The following is a 22,829-nucleotide window of genomic DNA, read 5'->3' on the forward strand; positions in this document are numbered from 1 at the left end:
CTGTAGCTTCTTATAGGAGTGGCCTGGATATGGAAAAAGAATACCAAAGGAACCTCGTGAGGTACAGAAATGATGAATGAAACAACAATGGAAACAAAACGGTACAGAGGGACTTTATTCAAAAATGGCAACATAGCACTGGCTATATCCTGAAAAAGGCCTCTGAGGTTGGGAAAATTCATATTTTAGTATTAAATCAGCTCACACCAACCATAAGAATAAGTATTTACTGATGTTTCGGCCACAGCAGACTTATTTACAATAAGTCTGCTGTGGCCGAACATTTTTGGGAGAAGCAGCATCAAATTTCCCCAGAGGATGCGGTTATCATGGATCGAGCGCATGGGTTCTGGAACCGTAAATGGCTCGAGAGCCTACGAATCTGTTCATCCGACCACAATATTATGAATAGGGACAGAGGTATGCGTATGCATCCTCTGTTTGAAACTATTATCCTAAGCACGGATGAACGGTTTTGCTTAACACGTTCCCGAGCTATTTCCGCTTCCAGTTCAGACCATGCGCCGACTGCACCACGTGTATAGGTACCGTGAGCCTGTTATATATATGGACGTGCTGCAGGAAGTTTTGTTACTGCTGAGGAAGGGAGCGCAAGCTTCCGAAAGCTCCAGAGATTTTTATCGTTTTTATCGCTTTTAATCCGGTTTATTTTAGTGTATTTTATCTCAAGGATTTTATCACAGTTTTAATGTTTTTACATGTATATTTAATATAATAGCAGTTTTTGTAAATATTTATTTTATTTTAATATGTAAATAAATATTTTAGTTACAGTAAATACTTATTCTTATGGTTGGTGTGAGCTGATTTAATACTAAAATATAAAAAAAATATAGCACTGGCTGCCATGATACAGATGCATCACTGATAAAGATGGAACAAAGGGAAGAGGTGGTCCTCAGTAGGAGATATGGTCACCCCTAATGTTGATGCAGGCTTTGCACCGCCTGTCCATACTTAGAACAATGCTGAACAATGAATGCTGGATGGCTGCTGACTGAATCTACTCTCATCAGTAAAGAGTACCTTACCCCATTGCGCTGCTGTCCAGTCCTTGTGTTCGATGCATCACTGTAAACCGTGTCTCCAATGGGCAGGTGTTAAAGGAACACAGCATACTGGCCATCGGGCAAACAGTCCACCTTTGTGGAGTTGCCTGGCCACAGTAAACCGTGATATCCTGCGTTCTGTGCAGCTGGTTTGCAATGGATCTCACTGTCGGCCTCTCTTGGCCTGTAGGAGTATATAGCAGTCATCATTGGGCATTGTTTTTCGAGGATGACCATGACTGGTCCTTTGCACAGCTGTACCTGTTGTCCTGAAGACCGACCACGCACGTGTGATGATGCTATGGACGATACTGAACTCTGCAGTCACACTTCTCCCACTTCGACCTTCAAGAGCTTCCCAATTATTTGACCCCGGGTAAAGTCTGCAGCACTGTGTGAAACCAATTGAACGTCTGTAACAATTGTGCTCACCATTCGGTAATTTGCACATAACTGCTGAATTTTTCTGTTTATACGAGCCCTCTCATCATGATTCAAATTTTTGCATGTGCACCAGCTTTCTACTGAACGGCCACAGTCTGTTTCGTTTGATTTTGTGGTTGTAACCTTTAGAAATAGTGTTGGTCCTTAAGTTTTGCACACCAGTGTATATTTGTAAGATTTTATGTCTTACAATTTCACGATGTTTTCAGGTTTCCGTTGTATTTGTACTGTGTATAACAATCCCTCATTTACAAATTCAGCAGTATTAATGATTTATTGTCGTCGATTTTATAACCTTTATGTGAATAAATCATGGATAATTATTTTTTAAATTAGTACTGAAAAACTGGCATTTTTGTATCAATACCGGGATTGGAATACCTGAAAAACTGGCATTTTTGTATCAATACCGGGATTTGAATACCTGAAAAAAATGACCAGGATCCCAATATTTGGGATCCCAAGCCCTGCCACCAAGTGTAAAGGTTATTTTGGGATTGCTATTCCCTAAGTGTAGCACCTTCGTTTTTCTGCATCGTTGTTGTTGTTTGGTTTTTAGGAGCATTAGCAACTAAGGCCATATTGCTCCGGGGATATGCGGTGGTCATTCCCTGACCTTTCCGCATCCTCCATATTTGGTGGCTCACGGGCTCGAACCCCAGTCTAATCAAGAAGCGTGTCTACGCACTGCTGCTCCTGCCCACCTGGCTACGGAGGCGCCATGGTTTCTGCGTTAAAACACCTGCTATTTCTGTGACCTTTCCTGAAGCTTATATGTCTTTCCAAAGCAGCACTGCTTACTGCTGATCACTTACTACTCTCCCAATTTAGATATCACCTGCAAATTTTGACTTCATATCCTGTATACCTTCATCAACGTGATTAAAATAAATCAGAAACATCAGTGGTCCAAGTAACAATCTTTGGACAAACCCACTTCCCAACCTTCTGCCTTGAAGCAAACTTGAAATAAATCTAAAGATCTTTCTTGTGACCCCAGCCTGATCCACCTTATAGACTAGCCTCTCATGCAGGACTGAGTCACATGCTTTGCCAAATCCAAATAAACAATGTAAAATTATTTCCTACATCCAGCTCATGAGCAACTCTCATCAGCACAGATAACCAGGTTGGTTAACTACAATTTTCTCTTTACTGAACCATGCTGTTTCCTTGAGAAATTCCATTTCTATCTAAATGACCCTGTATTGCACTCTTGAACACTACCTCCATAATTTTCTCTACTGCTGAAGTCAGACTGTCCAGTCAGCAGTTATCCATTTTGCTCTTAGAACTAATTTTATTTATTGGTGACACGTTGGCAGTGCTCCAGCTAAAGGAATCTCTCCCAAGTCTAATAATGCCTATTCAATTAATCTATATGGGTCACTACACCCTCTTGCATACTTATTCAAAATTACTGGGTATATGCCATCAACTTCAGGAGGCTTAACTTGCCTTTTGTCTTGAAAGTCTATCTAATGAATTAACTGTCACTAATTTCATACTACTTAACCTTGCTCACATAGCCTTTTCTTACTATATAGAGTCTTTCATCTGTAGAGATTAATGCAAAGTATCTGTTCAATTTATCAGTTGCATTATTTTATACACTCATAGACACCCATTATGCAAGGGACTAATTCTGATTCATTCTTTTTTGATTTGTATTCACATACACAAAAAAATTCCCTGTTCTTTGCTCACTTTTTCTACAGTGCTATTACAGACATCTTATAGCTATTATAGGCCTTACTTTTCATCACTCTGAATCCTTCCCATATAAGCTCCATTAAACTAGCCACCTCTATTCATTCATCTCGGCATCTGCCTCGTGCTGTTTTATTAATGGTATATATGCATTCATGGCTTCTTGACTTTTGTTTTTAAAGATATTCCATAATTCTAATGTATTTGTCCTCCCTATGCTAACTGCCCAGTGGATAGAGGCTAGATATCACTGTCTCCTTTCCTGACATTAAAACTCATGCCTTTGAGAACTGCAACTCTCTCTCTCTCTCTCTCTCTCTCTCTCTCTCATCATCCAATTTAAAACTCCATTATCCAAAATTACTCCTTGCTAATGGTTAATGTGTTATCATGCCCATGATGTCATCTGGATTGTGAGTGATGATCAGGTTTATAATATTCTTGACCCCAATGGTTTGTTATTATGCTGTTAAAAATAATAATCAAGTTTATTTAAAAATCTTGTCTCCCATGGTGAGTTTCCCTGACATTTTCCCCAATCAGTGAAGTTCAAATTGAAATCACACCTAATCAGACATTCAACACATTCTTGTCCATTTCATCTGCATAGAGGCTCCTGTCTTACTCTTTATAATCCTCTGATCTGTAGCATATCACCTATTCACTTTACTTTCATTCCAATTACCTCACACTACACAAATCTCTGTTGGTAGGTGTAAGTTTTTAATCTGGGAAAGCTTTTTCTGACTACGAGTTAAAATTCACTCATTTTATTGATAATCCTCCTTACATTATTATAGACACAGTTAATACTAAGTTTTCTTGTACAGTTTACTACTTGATATACCCCTTGGAGTAATTTAAGCTTGTTTTCCTAACATTAGTTTCCCATCGTTCATTTGAAACATCACTACTCTCAGCCAACATCAGCTTTTGTTGTCACAAACAAGAACTCTTGAAATTATATTGATCCTTACACCATGTTTGTTCAAATGTATTCTACCTCTAGAAAACAGATTCTTTCTACCTATAAGGGCAGACCACACTGATAAAAATCTCCCTCCCCAAAAAAACCTTGCAGAGTCTCTTGAGTTAATCCTCGAGGCTTTCAAGTACACAGTCTCTCTTATTGTGCTTAGGCAGAATGGCAGACACACATATATATTCTGACTTGACTCATGACATTTTATAGCATGGTTTATGGCTGGCCATGGTTCAGCGGTTAGCACGTGTACCCATGCTAACAATAAGTACACTGTACACTGCCACAAAATATGCATGGCCCATTGCAATTGTGGCACTCAAAATCTGGCTGCCCTTAACACTACAATATGTATGCAGTCAACATGAATTTGTAAACTCTTCTGTCCTCAGTTGTTTAGAGAATAAAAAGAAACTCAAATCATCAGTTCATATGCACTTATATTAATTCCTAGGAAAGATAATTCTCTCTATATATCCCCCTTGAAATATAATTTGTTCATTTCATCAATTGTTGCTTGGGGAAGACACATCCTGATTCTAGTCCAGCTAACCTTATTACAAAACATGTTACATGTTTCCCTTTTGCAAATTTCAGCACCTGAAGACTAGGCACCTGCAAGGAGATTTAATGGAGGTGTTTAAGGCCTTAAAAGGATTCAGTGCTAATTGAATCCTTTCAAGGAATTAATCGTGAAAGCTACTAAAAGTTTCATACCTATTAAGAAATATTGTTCAAGGTTTAGGCCTAAATGGTTATCAAATGAACTAATGAGACTCGTGACAGAGAAGAAAAATGCATGGGATGCATATAAATTATCAAGCGACTCAGAAGCCTATGGCAGATATAAGTTAGTCTGTAATCAGGTCACAAAGGAGGTTAAGCAGGCGAAGGCAGATTACGAGAAATCTTTGGCAAAAGATGCTAAGAAAAACAGCAAGGATTTCTTTACTTATATAAACTCTAAAAGGAAGGGGATGAATCTGATTAGTCCACTTGATATCGATGGTTCGACTGTTGATGATCCTGCTCAGACAGCAAACAAACTGAATGAGTATTTTGCATCTACATTCACACATGAGGAGTTATTAAGGTTTGAAAATGGCAGGTTATCAAATTGTAGCAGGGTGCTTAATGATTTTGTAATAACTGAGAGAAAAGTGGAGGAGAAATTGTTGAAGTTAAACATAAGAAAGGCACCTGGGGTGGATGGGATCTATCCAGTTATATTAAAGGAGGTGGCAAAGCAACTAAGCAAACCCTTAGCCATAATTATGAAAGCATCCTTGGACTCTGGGGAGGTCCCAACGGACTGGAGATGTGCAAATGTATCCCCAATTCACAAAGGGGGATTGAAGAGTGATACGAGTAATTACAGACCAGTTAGCTTAACTTCTATTCTGGGTATCATCTAGACAAGACTGCAGCAATAATTCACACACAGCATGGGTTTGTTAAGGGAAAGTCTTGTCTGATAAATTTCATAGGATATTATGATGTGGTTACAAAGGAACTGGATGCAAAAAATAATTTTGATATCATACATTTGGATTTCAGGAAAGCTTTTGACACTGTTGCGCATGGAAGACTATTGTACAAATTGGAGCAGAATGGTATTAAGGGTAAGTTGCTACAATGGATAAAAGGATGGTTAAGTGGGAGAAGACAGAGGGTGGTAATCAATGGGTGCTGCTCTTCGTGGACTAATGTTATTAGTGGAGTCCTACAGGGTTCGGTGTTGGGGCCTCTGTTGTTTTGTATATTTATCAATGATATTGATGAAGGTATATCAGGCTTAGTGTCAAAGTTTTTTTCAGATGATACAAAGGTTGACAGGGTTGTTAATGACAGTAATGGCAGTGTGCTACTGCAACAGGATCTGGATAATTTGGGCAGATGGGCTAAGAAGTGGCAACTCAAGTTTAACCTTGACAAATGCAAAGTACTGCATATGGGTAGAAGTAACTCCAAAGAAACGTACCAACTGTGTGGTACTACACTTAAGGTGGGAGAAAATGAAAAAGACCTGGTAGTAATTGTGCAGTCAGATATGAAGTTTTCTGAGTAATGTAGGCAGGCTGCCAGGGCAGGTCATGGGGTTTTGTCAATGATATATATAGGAATTTTGCTAGCAGGGAAAAGGAAGTGATTGTCCTTCTGTATAAGGCAATGGTCAGGCCACGCCTTGAGTACTGCGTACAGGTTTGGAGGCCTCATTTTAGGAAGGATGTAGATTTGCTTGAGTGTGTACAGAGAAGGGCTACAAGATTGGTTGGGGGAATGAGGGGATCCTCTTACCAAGAGAGGCTTAAGTTCTGCAAATTGCAGTGGCTGGAGATTAGACACCTGCACGATGATCTGATTGAGGTGTATAAGGCCTTGAATGGGCTGAGTATGCTGAATTCTGATGGGATCCTTCCTCTTGTTCAGATTACGAACTAAGGGGGCATAAATTCAAATTAAAAAAAGACAGATGTAGAATAGATGTGTGGAAATTTGCCTTTAGCCAGCGGGTGGTTAATTGCTGGAACAAACTTCCATCTGTCGTTGTGGAAGTTGATAGGTTAAATAAATTTAAGGAGCTTGACAGGAATTTGGAGGGAATGGTGTGATTTTTTTTTTGTTTTTTTTTTTGCTTGATGCTGCATAAGCTCATACAGTTGCATCACATACCACTACTACTACTACTTCCTCTTGTTCAGACTAAACACATGAGAGGGCATAAACTGCCCTCTCGTGTGTGGAAATTCCCCTTCAGCCAGAGGGTATTGATTGTTGGAACAAATTCCCATTTGATGTTGCTAGAGGTGGGTAGTTGAAATAAATTCAAGGAAGAACTAGATAAAGTGTCAGAAGGGATGGGCAAGTGAAATTAGGAAGCATTGGCTCGAGAGCTTACGAATCAGTGCATCTAGTCATAATACTATCAACAGGGACAGGGGGTATGCATTTACACCCCCCTGTTTGAGGCAGTTGTCCTCAGACGTGATGATCGATTTTGTATGGCACGCTCCCGAGCCACTTCCATTTCCGGTGCGCAAGTGGGAAATGCCGACTATGTGCCTGGTGAATCACGTGTTTGAGTGCCATGAGCCTGTTACTTAAGGATGTGCCAGTAATAGTACACTGTTGAGGAAGAAGACAGTGGTCTCCGAAAGCTTCGGTATTTTAGTATATTTTAACGATTTTAGCATTGTTTTTAATTGTTTTAACCTATTTTATTGTATTTATTGTAATAGTCTAGTTTAACCGATATTTGTATCATATGTATTTTATTTTATTATATTTTATAGTAAAATTTTAACTGCTTGGCTGGTGTTTGAGTGTAATTATTTCAATTAGGTACAAATTAGGTTCAAATTTAAAAAATACTGCTAAAATATGAGATCAAAAAACTGTAAATTACCTCTTTAATAATCTGCATTTTTTCTTTCCCAAGTACATATAACATGAGTCCTATTAACATAACTAAAAAAAACAGAAATAAAAGTTAACTAAGCTGTAGCACCAGATGAGAAACTGGAAAATATTTTAAAAAAGTAATTAACTGATCTGAAATAAATTAACAACATACTTGCATTTATGTTCCCCTCATTGTATGTAACTATGGATTTATGTTCCTCTGATCATGTGTAATTGTATTTTTTTTACACCATAGTTCGTTAATTTCTGTGTTAGTGGTTATTTATGAAATGGCAGGTAACAAAACAAAAAGATGCATACATGTTTTTATGCAGTGTAAGCACTATCAAGCCCTGAAAGAGTTCTAATAACAGTGTACAAATACTGTAATGTCAGTTCTACATTAGATTTGGCCACACCTGACAGTGTTGATGTTACTGTTTGGTTGACATCCAATAAAATATGCCATTTGTCAAAGATAATGTGTACAACTTTTAAATATTCATAACTTAATATAGGGTTGTGATCCTAGCTAAAACAGGTAAATTGGAAAATATACAATTAAGAACAGTACATTCAGAAACAGAATGCAAGAAAAAAACAGCAACAGTAAAAAAAAAAAAAAAAAAAAAAGATGGAATAATTCTATCTCTGAATTATAAAGAGATTTAACAAAATCCCTTTTGAAATTTAAAATGCCAACTTTTAAAATGTATGAATCAAAACATAAAATGAAGTATACAAATAAACACAATTCCAACTGTAAAATGGTTGTAATATCTTACAGATTTATAGAAGGACTTAACTACAAATATGAATAACTGCAAACTCAAAATCAAGAACTAGAATCTGTTGGTAATCACTTGATAAGATTTAGAAACAGATTAAAAAATACAAAAACAAAAAAAATGTGAGAGGTAAAATAAATATGGAATTAATTAAATATGCTAGAAATAATTTTTAATTAACATTTCCTTGTAATTCTTATATACAACAGAGAGGGATAAAGATTATAACTATAGAGGAATAAGTATTTAGTGTACAGATATAAAATTTTGGCAAGTATTTCAAAAGGGAAATTAAACAAAAAAACAAAAAATGAACTGTTAGAAGAATAAAATGGGTTTTTACAAAGGTAGGTCTTGTATTGATCCTGTATTTGTGTTAAAACTATTAAATGAAAAAACAGAATTTCAGCAAGATACAAATTAGTATTTACAGATTATGAGAAAGGCATTCAATAAAGTAAATAGTAAATATTAGTGAAGATCCTGTAAGAAAATGATATACCCTACCACCTATTTAAATTGATTCAAGAAATCTACAACAATAATGAAATACTGTATTAGTCAAATTAGACAAAGAAATTACAGCCTAGAAACTAGTTACAAAGAGTACAACAAGGATGCTGTTTACAGCTTATCCCCTCCCCAAGCCTTTCTTAATGTTTATATAATGAAATAGTTAAGGAATGGTAAAGAAAAAAAATAAATAAATCTGGTCAAACAACAATACTGCAAAAAGATTAAAATTTACAATAACTTTTAAAAATTTTAAAAGGAGTAAGAGAAAAATTTGAGATAAGATAAAATAAAAGTAATGTCATTTAAAGGTGAAGACCAGTTAGAAGTAAAATGGTATATGACAAAATATTAGAACAAATAAATAGTTTTAAGTATTTAGCTGCACTTTCACAATTCAAAAATATACTGAAATCAAAACAAATTTTATCAAGGCTATAGGAATAAAAAAATTTGTAAAATAATAAGAAGTTGTTGTTGTTATTTGGCTTTTAGGAGCATTAGCAACTAAGGCCATATTTCTCCGGGGATATGCGGTGGTCATTCCCTGACCTTTCCGCATCCTCCGTATTTGGTGGTCACAGGCTCGAACCCCGGTCCAATCAAGAAGCGTGTGCTACGCACTGCTGCTCCTGCCCACCTGGCTACGGAGGTGCCATTATTTATTATTATTATCAGTCATATGGTGCAAGGAATCCTGAGGTTATGCTGCACCGGCCAAAAAAAAAAAAAATTTCCCTATTACAGAGAGAGAGAGAGAGAGAGAGAGAGAGAGAGAGAGAGAGAGAGAGAGAGAGAGAGAGAGAGAGAGAGATAGGAATCACCAAGAAAGAGAAGAATGATGATATCCAGCTCAAGACCCTGGGTGTGCCAAGCCCATACTCACCAGATGTGAGTCCCTGATTATAATAAAAGAAAAGTTTACCTCAATATAGTACACAGAACACTTCTGTATGATACTTTCCAGAAATTAAAACAAAAAAATCGAAAATCTTACATTAGAGTAACAAATAATTAAAAATCAATTTAACACAATCAATTTAAAACAATTAAAAATAAGAAAATTAATTAAAAGAATTTAATGAAAAAATTGCAAAACAATTTTCGTTAAATTCTTTTAATTAATTTTTAATTGTTTGTTACTCTAATGTAAGATTTTTTTGTTTTAATTTCTGGGGAGTATCATATGGAAATGTTCTACGTACTATATATTGAGGTAAACTTCTCTTATTATTTTACAAATATTGATATCAACGTAGAACATATTGAGCATTTCAGCTATACTATCTAAGTATTTTATTCCTTAGATAGTATCTGGTTCATACTATCCAAGGAATAAAAAACAAATTTAGACAATCCAACCAGAAAGAATCAAAATAATACATAATATACTTCTAAAACCAGTATTATTATATGGAAGCAGATAAATATGGAAGTAAAAAAAATAATAATAAATAAGAACAGATAAAATTTTAGAAAAACATCAGATTATAATTTACAGATAAAAAAAAAAGAACATGAAGAAATACTTAATGAATTAAAAAAAAAGCCATTAAAGATTCGAATATAGACAAAAATGAATTTCAATCAGAAATTCATTATAGATTACTAAATTTGACCAAAAATCATAAGATCAAATGAAAACAAAGAATTGATAGACTAAAGAAACGATTGCATGAGACTAAACTTGCCACTTTGCCGAAATTTCAGGAATAAAAAGGAGGAGGAAGTAAAACAAGAAGACAATTAAGAAAGGACCAGCACATGTCTGCAAGGGGCAAAAGTTGATGATGATATTGTAGAGCAGATATCTTTTAAGGGCACAAAGTGTGATATTGTTGTAAACGTTGGCACTACTGACATTAAGAGGCGATCCGCAGACTTACTCAACAAGTACGAGTCAATGTTGAAAAAAAAGTCATCAGTTAGGGTTAAATTTGAAAGTTTGTTTGTTATTTGGTTTTTAGGAGCATTAGCAACTAAGGCCATATTGCTCCGGGAATATGCGGTGGTCATTCCTTTGACCTTTCCGCATCCTCCGTATTTGGTGGTGACAGGCTCGAACCCCGGTCTAATCAAGAAGCAAATTTGAAAGTGTCTGCAATTCTATCCAGATGAGAGGCTTGTCAATTAATTCGGCCCTGGAGAGATTGTGCAAGGCTCATGGGATAGAATTTTTCTCAGCACGGTCTGTGCTTGTTAACAAGAAAGGGACTGCTTCCACAGGGATGGGATACACTTAAATAGAAGGGGTGCAAGAATATTTGCTAATGCTATCAAGGCACTGTTATGTGGGTCAGAAAACTGCTAGCTTGGTAGGATTCGCAGACTAAAAGATTAGCAGTAACAGTGGAGGTGAAAGTGGTTCTTGCACTGCTTCAATTAGAATGGATGGTGGGGTGCTGGTGTTTTCAGGGAATGGTGGGGGGGTCATCATGGAACAAATAAATACTTGGGCTGTGTTAGGGTAACTGCGATTAAGAATAGATGCATATATACTTACATGTACAAGACTGCTAGGAGTATATAACTAAATTTGACGAACTTGAAATGCTGGTCAAAACATCAAAGGCAGATGTTGGGGTATCAGTGACGTGGTATCCACAAATATAAGCAGTGCAGAATTGGAATTTGGGAAGTACAATGTGTACAGGAAGGACAGGCAAGATAGGAAAGGAGGAAGGGTTAGAATGCTGTTAGTTAAGAAACAAAATCTAAGGAAGTGCATCCAGTTGACATTGGTGGGCAGTGCAATGTTAAGTCAGTTTGGTGTGACATAAGCACTGAGAAAGCAAAAATGAGGGTAGGAGTGTGTTATAGGCCTAATGATTATAGTTGTTCGTTGTACTCATCAGAGTACAAGTTACTAATGTACAAGTAACTTGTACATTAAACTATTTACGTAACCTGAGGCTTTAGCCCTAAACTATACCGTAATCTAAATTACCCCACACCATCAGGCATCTCTCATATTGTGGATTTATACTTCGCAACTGGGTTGTCATCACTGCAACACCCGGGTACCTGCCCACCAACTGATGAGGAGCCAATAAGCTCTGAAATGGTGCCGTATGGGTGATGGTATCCAAGACATCATTGCAACACCAAGGTACCTGCCTACCCGCTGATGAGGAGTCAATAAGCTCTGAAATGGTGCTGTATGGGTGATGGTATCCGCTGAGAATAAGTAACAATAGTCTTCTCCTATGGTGAAGCTTTACTTATTCGAGGTAGTGCAACATCATGGCAAATCATTGTGAAGGTATTCACAATATGAGATATACTTAATGATGCCAATTTATAACTACTTATGTAGTTGGCTATGTACAGAAATGATGCAAATGCACTAACTTGTACATTAGTTAAACTATTTATGTAACCTGAGGCTTTAGCCCTAAACTATACCAGCATCTATTATTTATAAAATAACAGATGAATAACTATTTTCATTATACCATACTTGTTATCTCCCTGTACAATCTCCATTCTGACATCATAAGTAACACCCAGGGTACAGATTGAATGTTTATATCGGTAGAAAAAATTTTTTGACTATGCAAGCTACTTTAAATTGTGATCTATCTATGACAATGTTTCTACCAGTGTATCTCTTAACCTTTAGGTTTCTACTATGCTTGATTTCATCAACAATACCAAAAGTTTTTGTGAATTTTGTGAAAAATTTAAAAAAACCAGAAATTTTAGTATTCCTCAAGTATGGTAAAAATACCCCAACTTCATCATTATTTTTTTATTTATTTTTTGTTTTACTGGGATATATAGCTGTAAAAAATTCTTTAAGGCTCCATTTTGGAATAAAAAAGCACCCACTATGTTAATTTTTCATAGAGTTTCATCCTATTTCATTTTTGCGTGCTTTTGACTGAAATTTAGCTTTTAAAGCAGAGAAATATATATACAGTCCATTCTGATTATTTGGGACACATCGGGACCAGTGCATTTTGGCCCGATTAAGTGGCTGCCCCAATTATCCAAAGTTTCACGTAAATAGTTAAAAATACAATGTACTCCCCCTTTACAATTGGTTCGCTGTAAATGTACATTTACAACTTTTGATTGTACATTTACAACTGTAAATGTACAATCAAATCACGTTACGACAAACTCAACAAAGTAAAGTACCGTTCACTATACGATGTGCAGTAAGCGTCGGTCATTGTGAACATGTTTGTGAATTGAATTTTAATTCTATTAAACAGCGATTCTAATTAGCGAAAATAGGAGGAATATTATCCACAGGCTATAAAAGCAAAGATATATTAAGCACAAATTTACCCTTTATTACCTTACCAATTAAAAAATTAAATGATACATGAAAATCGGAATTAATACGTACTGTAATATGTACATACTAACTAGTTGACATTTCTGTTCACTGACATTTGTGGTTGGGGGTTAAAATTCAAAACAGTAAAAAGATAAGCAATCAATAACAAAGAACACGGCACACACAAATTGCAAGTAACACGATACGCACAAGTGAGAATGGAATAAGTTACGAATCTTTAAAAATAGGAATGAAAAGAAGAATATGAAAATTAATTTTTTTATATGATTGAAGATTTCATGGAAGTGTAAACACATTTCATCATAATAACCCACAGAATTCCAGCTGTCGGTATTATCGCAAATTCAGTAAGATCAAGTTTACTGTCCGTTTATGATAGATTTCACTAACAGAAAAGCCCAATAAACAGGTGACTGCTAATTATTTTTATTGTTTTATGGTTGTGACCTCCAGAATTTCGACCGAACCATGTGGTACCATCGGAGACAATCATAGGGTAATATCCACTGCTGCGGTCTCCTGTCCCGATTAAACGGCATGCTGTCCCAATTAAGCGAAGTAAACCCTGGCTATTTTCTCGACTGGTTTCTGTTTTTTAAGATTTGCCCAAATAAACGGCTTCCCCGATTGACCGGTGGCCCAAATAACCAGAATCCACTGTGTGTATATATATATATTTTTTTTTTTTTTTTGTATAATAAGACTGTTGTTGCTAAAAATAATTACTGATCATAGTATCTAATATAGTGTCAAAATAAGAATAAATTTTTAAATTTTCCCATTATATGAAAAACTGCAAGAAATATTTTCAAATATTTCTTGCAGTTTTTCCAAAAACTTGATTGGTGAAATCTGTGCACCTTCCAGCAGGCACATCAAAACTATTACAGCAGCCACTGCTGCTGTAATAGTTATGACGTGCCTGACAGAAGGCTAAATAAAATATGCTGGTTGTTGAATTATTATAAACACATTTCACAGTTACATTAAATTTTGAAATAAGCTTATAAACTAAATTAAGCAAGTAATTAATAAGATTTCTGACATTGGTGCTTTCCAGAAAATTATATCTATATATATATATATATATATATATATATATATACAGGGTGTTTCAGTTAAACGTTTCTGAACTTCTAAGAGGGGTAGGGTACATCCTGACAACTCGAAATCATATAGCAATGTGGGGTCGGAAATGCTTTCCTGAAGCGGTGTTGTACACAGAAGCACCATAAAAAGAAAAGAGACCGTAAGTGAGAAATCGTTTTAATAATACATGAAAAGAAGCAAAAGGTACATGGATTAAAGTAAGTGTTCGAAGTTTCTTCAACCTCGTATTGCTTTCGCACAGTGGTACCTTGGAAAATGTGCTACAAATCCCCTTTTTCCTGCTGAAGTGTTGTTTTCCGATGAGGCATCCTTCACAAGGGAAGGAATTTTCAACAAGCATAACGACCATATCTGGGCGGTCGAGAACCCGCATGCAATACGACGTTGTGCAGCACAGATTCGATTTTCGGTCAATGTATGGGCCGGTATTATGGGAGATCACCTCATCGGACCTTACCTGTTACCGTGTCGTCTAACCGGACCTATCTACTTGATCTTTCTGCAGCAAGTATTGCCACAACTTTTGAGAGATGAACAGATTTCTGCATCGACGCAACAGACAATGTGGTTCCAACACGATGGAGCCCCTGCCCATTATAGCGGAGATGTTCGTAACTACCTGGATGTCACATTTGGTCAACAGTGGATCGGACGTGGTGGTCCCGTGCGTTGGCCTGCTCGGTCACCCGACCTATCATGTCTTGATTTTTATTTCTGGGGTCATATGAAATCGCTAGTTTATGACACCCCTGTTGACAATGCTGAGGAGCTGGTTGCAAGAATCGCAGTAGCTGCCGAAGAAATTCGAAATTCGCCTGGAGTATTCCAGAATGTTCGGATGTCCATGCGTCGGAGATGTGAGGCGTGCATTGTAGCCCGTGGAAGAAACTTTGAACACTTACTTTAATCCATGTACCTTTTGCTTCTTTTCATGTATTATTAAAACGATTTCTCACTTACGGTCTCTTTTCTTTATGGTGCTTCTGTGTACAACACCGCTTCAGGAAAGCATTTCCGACCCCACATTGCTATATGATTTCGAGTTGTCAGGATGTACCCTACCCCTCTTAGAAGTTCTGAAACGTTTAACTGAAACACCCTATATATATTATTTTTTTTTTTTGTACACTTTGATCAACCAAATTACTTGTTGTGATTAACCATTTACTGGTTCCTGATTTACAGGAAATTCCAATATTGGATAATTAAAATTCATCAATTATATACAATACTGAATTCAAAATGAGTAGAAATCACTCAAAGTGAGTGATTTCTACTCATTTTGAATTCAATATTATATTATATAATTGATATTCACTGAAAGGTCCACATTAACAAATTAATATTTATTACAGTATCTTGCATTTCCTTTTATATGAAGTTTTTTTTTGCATTATTAAAATAATACCGACTCCATAATACTTGTTATTCCTCTCTCTCTGTCTGTCTCTCTTCCCTCCCCCCACCACACATACAGTAAAACCTACTTTAATGGACCTCTCTAAAAGGGAGGCCTCGTGTTGTCGATGCTCAGGCTTGGTTCAAAGACAGGCCAAAACAGACATTTTCCAGTACAGATATGGACAATTTCATGTGTCCTTTTAGCATTTTAAAACTCTCTCTGGACCGACACTTTCAAGGGTAGCTGATATATACGTGTTTTTGTAGGTAGGTGGAATTTGCACTGAAGGCAAGTGAATGTCAAGGCCATTACAGTAATACTAATTAGACTTTCAATGGACATGGCTTACTCACAGAACAGATGGCCCAATATGTTGTTAATATGTTCACCACTGTTGGTAAGGAATGTTTACAAACTTATCTGGACTGGTAGATGTAGTTCACTAAAGCATATCGCCTAGCAATACAAAAAATTGCCCAAGTCAGAGATGTTGCTAGGATTAAAAAATAAAGCCAGAACTGTAACAAGTCTGTATACAGGATTCAGTCTATGGTATTGTGGTACTATATATAAAAAAAGTGTGGGAATACAGGGTGTCTCAAAAATATTGGTACAAACGTTTAGGGGAGGTAGGTAACACCTAAAGGAATGTGAATCGCATAGGAACCCATAACCGGAAACGTCACGGGGAAGTAGTAGCAGAGGCACAAAAAGCAGAAATGACAAGACAGTAATTAGTGGCAAACATTTATTTGACATAATATTAACAATGGAGTACGAGATGGATGCATTTCATGACGTTACAACAGATGCTCGAAGGTTCCACCATGAGACGCGATGCATGCATGATACCGATGCAGCACGGACTGGCAGACATGGTCGAACACACCTGGAGTTTCTTTGACAGTAGCAGCAGCGCAGATGAGTCTCGCCACGAGATCCGTTTCCGTCTCCGCAGGCGATTCATACACGATAGATTTGAGGGCCCCCCACAGAAAGAAATCAAGGCTCGATAAATCAGGTGAGCGTGGGGACCAGGCAACGGGTCCACCACAGCCAATCCATCGACGCCCAACATGCCTGTTCAAATGGTCACGAATACACCTTCCATAATGGGCAGGCACCCCATCATGTTGAAACCAAATGTTGCATCTCACATTTGCTGGAACATCGTCAAGTAACCCTGGTAGAACTTGTTCAAGAAAGATCCGATATTTAGCGGAGTTCATGCGGAATGGTAACAGGTATGGGCCGACTAAGCAGTCACCGACCATACCTGCCCACACAGGTATGGTCGGTGACTGGGAAGCGATGATGTGCTGCATGGGGGCACAAACCGTGTGGGTTGTCATAAGCCTACACATGAGCATTGTGCTGATTGAATAAGCCTTCCCGAGTGAAATAAGCCTTATCCGTGAACAAAACATAGGCTGGAAAATTAAATTCAAGTCTTGAACACTTTCTTGGAGAAACCACTGCGCAAAAGCCACACGTGCAGGATGATCTTGGGGGAGCAGTAACTGAACCCTTTGGAGATGAAAGGGGTGTAAGGAATCGTCGTGCCAGACATGCTGTACACTGCAATGAGACACACCTAAGGCAGAGGAAACGGCACGTGTGCTGGTAGTAGGATTATTCTGGACGGCATTCAACACACTTTCTTTCATGGCAGGAGTTCGCATCGAACGTGGTCTGCCCGCACTACTGTTACCTCTAAATGACCCATAATCGCACAAATTTTGATGCACACGTGCAAACAAACGGTGGTCCGGTACACATGTCTGTCTGGGAAGTGTTCTCCATAAATTTGTTGAGCGGCTCATCCATTGCCCTCTGATAATCCGTACACTAGGTGCATGTCTGCCAGCTCACAGTTCATATATCGTTGCATGCTCTTCGTGCAGCGACTACTGCTTGAATGAGTAAACCAGAAATTTTCCCTCTCGCGAACTGATGAACAGCGCCGTGTACCGACTTACAGTGACGTTTCTGGTTATGGGTTCCTATGTGATTCACATTGCTTTAGATGTTACCTACCTCCCCCCCCAAACGTTTGTACCAATATTTTTGAGACACCCTGTATATCTGTAATATATTTCTTTCAAAAAAAAAAAATAAATAATAATAATAAAATAAATAAAATAATAATAAAAATTAACACTCTACCAATGGGCTGCATAAGTAATTTTGACCAGTAGACTATGGGGGATTTTCCATATCCACAAATATAATTCAATACAAACGCTATGTGATGCTTGATGTTACTTTCTTAACTATGAATATAGCAAAACTGGTGCCCAGTTTTTTGAATAAAGGACAATGCAATTTTCACATGCTGACATGTACCACTTTCCCAAACAGTGAGAAATGGTGGCCATTTAAGTATTTTTCTATGCTTTTTTCACTGATTGCATGTTAATTTTTTTAAGAAAGAAAATTTCTTGTTTTTCTGGTAGGGAGGGATTCTATGCAGAAATATAAAAACAGAGGGGTTAAAGGAAGCAGGGTTGTATCCTATTACGTTAAAAGAATTCAATGTAAGCTTGTTTGTTTATTTGGTTTTTAAGAGCATTAACAACTAAGGCCATATTGCTCCGGGGATATACAGTAGTCATTCCCTGACCTTTCTGCATCCTCCATATTTGGTGGTCACGGACTCGAACCTCGGGCTAATCAAGAAGCGTGTGCTATGCACTGCTGCTCCTGCCCACCTGGCTACGCCAATGTAAGCAGATGCAGTCCCAGGTGGGGACTAAGGGAGTACAGCCCCTCCTTATGATCAAAATGCTGCATGAAATTGCATTTCCTTGTACATTTGAAAAATCACCAAAAGATAATTCAAAATTGTTACTTTTTGTTGCACCATTATTTGCAATATTTTTTGAATGCAACTGGGGATGCTTGAGATTTTTAACTAAAAATCTCAAGTTATTTTTAACTTGAGATTTTTAACTGAAAAATCCATTTTTTATAGTTAAAAACATGTTTTTTAATAAATTTTTGAAATTAAAACTCCCTTTGGCAGCAAGGAAGTGCAAATTAAAAATCTGTGTGCATTCAATGAATGCATGAAACAGGACACCAGCCCATCAATAACAGGAGTATTTGCGCATGAATGTGAGGTGCACACATCAACAATTTGATTCCAGGCAACACTTCAATGCTACAAAGCCAGTGTTACCGACAGGAAGATAAAACCAGTTCACTGTCAATAACTGTACAAACTGTACATAACAGATGCCACTCAACATGTGAATATAATTAGATTTAACTTAATTCCTGAATTTTTCATAATTTTGCAGTAATTAATATAGCTTACTGAAAATTTCAGTGAGAAATCAAAGAATATATTTTCAAAAACTACTAGGAGTTTCAGCTGTGTGAATGAAGTAGGTGAAGAGCACAAATTGCTGAAATATTTCCTGGGGCTTCACTGACCTGACAAGGCAGGCTCAGAGGTTAATGTATCCCTAGAAAATGCATCTGTCCCCCCCACTTAGAAAATCCTGGGACTGCTGTATGTGAGCAAAAACAGTGAATATAGACTAAAACTAGTAAGTGATCTAATTATCCATAATGAAAATGAAAAACTGGTAAAATGAAATACTCTAAACAAAGCAGTTTATATTCATTTTTAAAAGTTACATTATTTACGAAAAATTAACTGAACCACATATGTATAATGATAATAAATAAAACAAAAAATGAATAAGCAACTGATTACAGTGAATTTCATTTTTTCAAAAAATTGAAACTGACTACAATGACCTCTGAAAAGTGGACACTATACTGACCTAATGGTATTTGCTTTACAGGCGTTTCATTGTGTGTGATCTAATAATACTCGTAATGGTAAAATGATGCCAAAAGAAATTATAGCCCACTTGGAGGGAAAGGATGTGAAATGTAATACATATAGACTTGGGGATATTTACATACAGTGGGAAACAATTAATTTAGAGAACCACAAAATTTTATTTGCAGACAATTACACTTTGCAACATTTTAAACACTGAATTAAAGCAATTCTCAATACTACAGAAGAGATATGAGAAGGGCATTTGAAAGCTTTATACGCTTCAATTAAGTCACCATACAGTTGTCTAGTTACTGGACAGTGGAATTTACAGAATACCAGTCTTTCTTGGTAAAAATATCCTTTTTTGCATTAAAAAAAATCTTGCTGCCCTTTTCTGTACCCTTTCCAACAAATCTTTCTTTCCTAATGAGATTTACAAACTTATATGCAGTATTTCAAATGTGGCCTCATTTGGAATCGCTGACAGAATGACATAACCCTAAGGCCTGTTTTACAGTTTCTTTTTACTGTACATAAAACTTAGTATTGGTATTACTAGTGACAAATGATACAAGAAAGCAAACTTATAAAGCATGGTCTAAAAAAAAAGAAAAACTTCCCACATTACCTAACAAAACACTCCAATAGTCTGTCTAGTTCTTCCTTGAATTTACTCAAATTACCCACTTCCAACCCAACAGATGGAAGTTTGTTTCAACAAATCCCACACATCTATCCCCAGTTTGAATTTATTCCCCATCATGTGCTGTGCATAGTGCAAGCAAGAGAAAGAGTTCCACCAGCACTGAGCTTGCTCGATCCATTCAAGGCCTTAAGCACCTCAATCAGATCACCTCATAGGTACAGCATCTCCAGATACTGCAATTTGCAGAACTGAAGCCTTTCTTGGTAAGAGCATGCCTATGTTTCCCTCAATGTCATTGCCCTTTTCTGCACTCATTCCAGCAGCTGTACATCCTGACTAAAATGTGACCTCGAGACACCTGCATGCAGTACTTCAGATATGGCTTGACCATTCATTGCCTTATAAAATGGAATAATAACCTCCTTATCCCTACTAGCAAAATTCCTGTATATCACAACCCTAGGAGCTGTCCTGGCAGCCTGTCTGCACTGCACACAGCACTTCATATCTAAGTGCACGATTACCCCCAGGCCTTTTTCATTCTCCACTACCCTGAGTGTAAACTTTTTCATTCTCCACTGCCCAGAGTAACATACCCCATGGTGGTATGTTACTCTGGGGTTACTGCTCCCAAAGGCAATACTTTGCCCTTTGTCAATGTTAAACTTCAATTACCATTTCTCAGCCCATCTAACTTTTCTAGATCCTGTTACAGTAGCATACCGTCATTACTGCCATTAACCACCCTGCCAACCTTTGTATAATCTGCAAACTTGGACATTAAGCCTGATATATCTTCATCAATATCATGAATAAATATAGAAAACAACAATGGGTCCAACACTGAACCCTGGGGGACACTTCACTAATAACATCAGTACTATTGAGCAGTGACAGGCTATGTTATACAGTTATATCAGCATAATGATTAATACGCGAGTGACTGTGCCAAAATCTACAGCCCAGCATTCAAAGGAATATCGTGAAAGAAAGAAAGGGAAGTTGGACAGAAATGTGAATCCAGATGAAATTCAACAAGAGTGTTTTGTTATGCCTGGGAGTTTTCAAACTGCACCCAAAAAAAACTCGAGCTGAAATAATGAAGGAATTTTGTGAACGGAAGAAAAGGAAATTAGAAATTCAAACTATTCCGAATAATAATGAAATTCAACCACAGAGTTCTACTATGCCTGATACTTATCAGGAATCTAAAACTCCAGCAGAATGAATGAAAGAATATCGTGCACGAAAAAAAGCAAAATTAGAAATGGCTAATGATGAGATTCCTGATTACATCCCTATAGTGTCTACATGAGCTGACAGTGAGTTTGAAAAACTAGTGTACAAAAACCCATTTCGATTTAGTTGTAATGTTTGTGATCATTTATGGTTTAAATTAGATTTGAAACCATTTCCAACAACTTCATATGAATTACTTCAAAATGAATTTCATTTACAAGAAGTGAGTACTTTCATGATGTGTAATACGTCATACTTCATTAAAAGAGGGACGGATACCAACTATGGTCACGTCAAATGGATTTATATATCCAACATATCCCCTACTCATTTGCCTTCACTGGATGTTGTAACTGAGCGCTTGATATCACCATGATTACCATTTATGTGTGAGTCTTCATTTCATATGTACATTATTGGCATAATCGTCATTTAATTCTCTAGGCAATTGATGAACCATTGTATTTAAGTTAACTGGTACATTTATTACTTTTCCAATGATCCCATATTGTCCATCTTCATAACGTAAACAACAAATTTGCATAAATCATCATATCTACAAGGATGAATTTTTAGTATTTTCTCTAGAAGAAAATACTAAAAATATGGTTACGGTATTTGATAAATTCACCTTTGTATAAATTCTACAGCATAAAAGTGAGTGACAATTTGTTAGGGACAAATGATGATAGTGAACAGGAATATTCAGATGAAATTGTAGAACCTGTCAACAATGATGATGAACTATTGTTAATTCTATAACAAACATTATTATGGTCTGAAGATAAATATTTATGTATAGCACAGGGTCAGAAATAATCTCCAACAAGTTTCATATTTGATATACATGCAGAACTTTCTTTTCCAGCTATATATTTGGGACATGCACGAAAATTTAAAAATGGATTGAAAAATACTCCCTTTATGATGGCACAGAGTGAAATTCATAGATCTGATCGTCGCGGAGTAACTCCCCAACATTTGCTATATATGGCAATGAAAATATGAGAATGTGTACTGCAGAAAATTTGCAAATTGCATTTAAATCAGTAGGAATAATAGCTAACATTAGGTTAGGTTATGTTAGGAGGAATAATAGCTAACATTACTCGTTATATATTGGAATCGAAAGAATTTATAAACAAGTCATTAGAGACTGCTCCAGAATTATGGCATTCACTACAATTTCATGAATTAGTATAAGCTGTTCAACAGTCCGATAGTACATTTTCTAAAATTCTTACAAAAATAGGCAATGGAGAAGCGTTATTACCAGATGAACTTAAAATTGTAGAATCCAGATTTGTTATCAAAGAAGATGCTACTAATTTATGTCCGCAAGGGATTCAAAATAAAATTCATAAAATGTCAGTGACTGAAACTGTAGGACTTCCATACATTCTACCATTATTGAA

The 22,829-nt window shown here is 36.7% G+C and overlaps 1 protein-coding gene across 4 annotated transcripts in view; it reads right to left on the reverse strand.

Moving 5' to 3' along the window:
* LOC150084772 (coiled-coil domain-containing protein 167-like) overlaps positions 1-22,829 on the reverse strand; it is a 139,252-nt gene that overhangs the window by 84,756 nt on the left and 31,667 nt on the right. For 3 of the 4 annotated variants that reach the window (XM_090375530.1, XM_090375531.1, XM_090375527.1), the window contains exon 3: positions 7,613-7,674. The exons of the other annotated variant lie outside the window; for it this stretch is intronic. In XM_090375530.1, the coding sequence (XP_090231656.1) occupies positions 7,613-7,672 (60 nt within the window). In that variant the 5' untranslated portion in view covers positions 7,673-7,674. The remainder of the gene's footprint in view (positions 1-7,612; positions 7,675-22,829) is intronic. 4 annotated transcript variants of the gene reach the window in all.

Source organism: Mastigoproctus giganteus, chromosome 6 (genome assembly GCF_048544385.1).
Source record: "Mastigoproctus giganteus isolate SK-2022 chromosome 6, ASM4854438v1, whole genome shotgun sequence".
Lineage (NCBI taxonomy): Eukaryota > Metazoa > Arthropoda > Arachnida > Uropygi > Thelyphonidae > Mastigoproctus > Mastigoproctus giganteus.